The following is a 2,058-nucleotide window of genomic DNA, read 5'->3' on the forward strand; positions in this document are numbered from 1 at the left end:
CAAGAGAGTACATGTGAATCAGCTCAGAGAGATAAGAAGGGGCAAGACCATTTACATTTTTTTTTTTTAACAAATACAACAATTTTAAAATAAACTCTAATATGAACTCTATGAAATTTAATATGAACGGGCAGCCAGTGAAGTGAAGCCAGTGTCCTCATGCATCCTGTACCAGTCCAGAGTTCCTCATTCCACACAACAGCTCCTCTATCTTCACCCTGTCTTGAAGTTGTTGGGGTTTTTTTTTTTAATCCACAAAGACACTGAAGTTACTCCTCTCTGTACTTCCTGCTAACCTGTAACTTTTTTTTGTATGAAACAAACAGTTCTGTCATGTGCTCCATTTCTTCAACCTGTCATTAACCTGTCAGTGTTGTTTTATAACACTACCTTTTATTTTATTTGCATTTTATTGTCTGTAAATTATTGGTGGTTTTGTATAAAACGGGTCTCTCTTGAAAACGACTCCTCGTTGAAAGAATGGAACGAAGCAAACTCAGCAGTTTGTGCAGCTTTAGGCGGCGGGCTCGTAAAAGGCATCACTAATCGATCGCCGCTCTCCATGCTCGGCGCTCCGCTCGCTGCTGCCAGAGCCCTATAAAGAGATTCCTCTGGTCCTCCCGCTCCACTTCTGTTTTGCAGCAATGGCTACCACAGTGAAACTCGTCACCGGTACCGAAATGCCCATTTTGGGACTGGGCACATGGAAGGTGCGTTTATTTATTTATTTTTTTAACTTAATAGCTTGTCTCGTTTTGCTAAAGTTAAACAGTTCACCTTTAGTTAGCTAGCTGAGCGGTTCGAAAGAAACCATAAGCGAACTTTTGTTAAATTCTTCCTAAAAGGTACATGAGAACGTTTGTGTTACTTTAACCCCTCACCTGAAGGAATGTATATTTTCTTAATTTTGCCTAAATGCGTCCTGGTTTCTACTGTTCGTTTTGTCCTCAGCTCAGCCGACTATATTTTGACCCACCCAACTGTATTACAGATCTAGACTTCCATAACCTGAGCACTGTAGAACATAAAGTTCTAGTACTGTACAATAAAATGTCACCCAGCAGGATTTATGTATTTCACCACATTTTAAAAAGACAGGGAATGTGAATACTCATCTGCTGATTTAAAGATTATCTGAGATTTTAATGTGTTCATGTATTAATGCTGGTGTCATTGAGTTCATGTTTCTACAGTGTACACACACGTATATATATATATATATATATATCAAATAATCACCACAAATGCTAGGAGGTTAACAAAATAAAGGCTTTATTAATTAATTTAATGTTCCTAAAACAAGGGGTGAGGATCCAACCTAAAAACAGAACTTTTTATCAAAGACAGTTTATAATCCAAGTAACTCACCCTGACTAGTGCAAAGTAAATTTTTACAAATTATCCACAACAAGTTGTTGCAAACACCCTCCAAGAGGCACTGCAGCTACAACAACCAAGTTGGTTGGTTGCTTTTTTTTTTCCTGTTCAAGTTCAACAATCTATTATCCCCGAGGGGCTATTTGTTTCCCAGTCAGTAGGCACGCAAAACATTCATACCAGACACGACATGGAGACAGTAAAATAACAGTACACAAGTCATCATTGTTTGTTGGGAAGCCTGATCGCTACAGGGATGAATGAGTTTGAGTTTTTCAGTGTTTGTCCTACATCTGGACAGCAGATACCTGCGTCCAGATGGAAGCAACCTGAACTCACCATGGAGTGGATGATCAGGATCTGCCAGAACCAGCCTGTCCTTGCTCACTGACCTTGGCTTGTGTAAGTCAGTGAGGTTCTGTAGGGCTGTCAGCAGTTTTGCTGCACATCCTGACAATCCCCGAGAGTTTGTTCCTGTTTTTGCACATCAAATGTCCAAAGCAACAGATGAAGGTAAAAGTTGAGACTCAATAAAACATTTTCATAAAAGTAGAATCAACATTAAAACCACAGCGCTTCCAATAAAAATGCATTCTCTGGTGGACCTTTTCAATTCAATTCCAGTCAAAAAAACCATCTCCAAAATCAGCCTGTCCTTGCTCACTGACCTTGGCTTGTGTA

At 39.5% G+C, this 2,058-nt stretch overlaps 1 protein-coding gene across 1 annotated transcript in view; it reads left to right on the forward strand.

The window, feature by feature from the left end:
- Positions 1 to 568: 568 nt before the first annotated feature.
- The window catches only part of LOC119428179 (aldo-keto reductase family 1 member B10), an 11,719-nt gene continuing 10,229 nt past the window's right edge, over positions 569 to 2,058 (forward strand). The window contains exon 1 of the mRNA XM_037695821.1: positions 569 to 710. Coding sequence (XP_037551749.1) covers positions 645 to 710 — 66 coding nt within the window. The 5' untranslated portion in view covers positions 569 to 644. The remainder of the gene's footprint in view (positions 711 to 2,058) is intronic.

Source organism: Nematolebias whitei, chromosome 22 (assembly GCF_014905685.2).
Source record: "Nematolebias whitei isolate Nwh7 chromosome 22, NemWhi1, whole genome shotgun sequence".
In the NCBI taxonomy this organism is placed as follows: domain Eukaryota; kingdom Metazoa; phylum Chordata; class Actinopteri; order Cyprinodontiformes; family Rivulidae; genus Nematolebias; species Nematolebias whitei.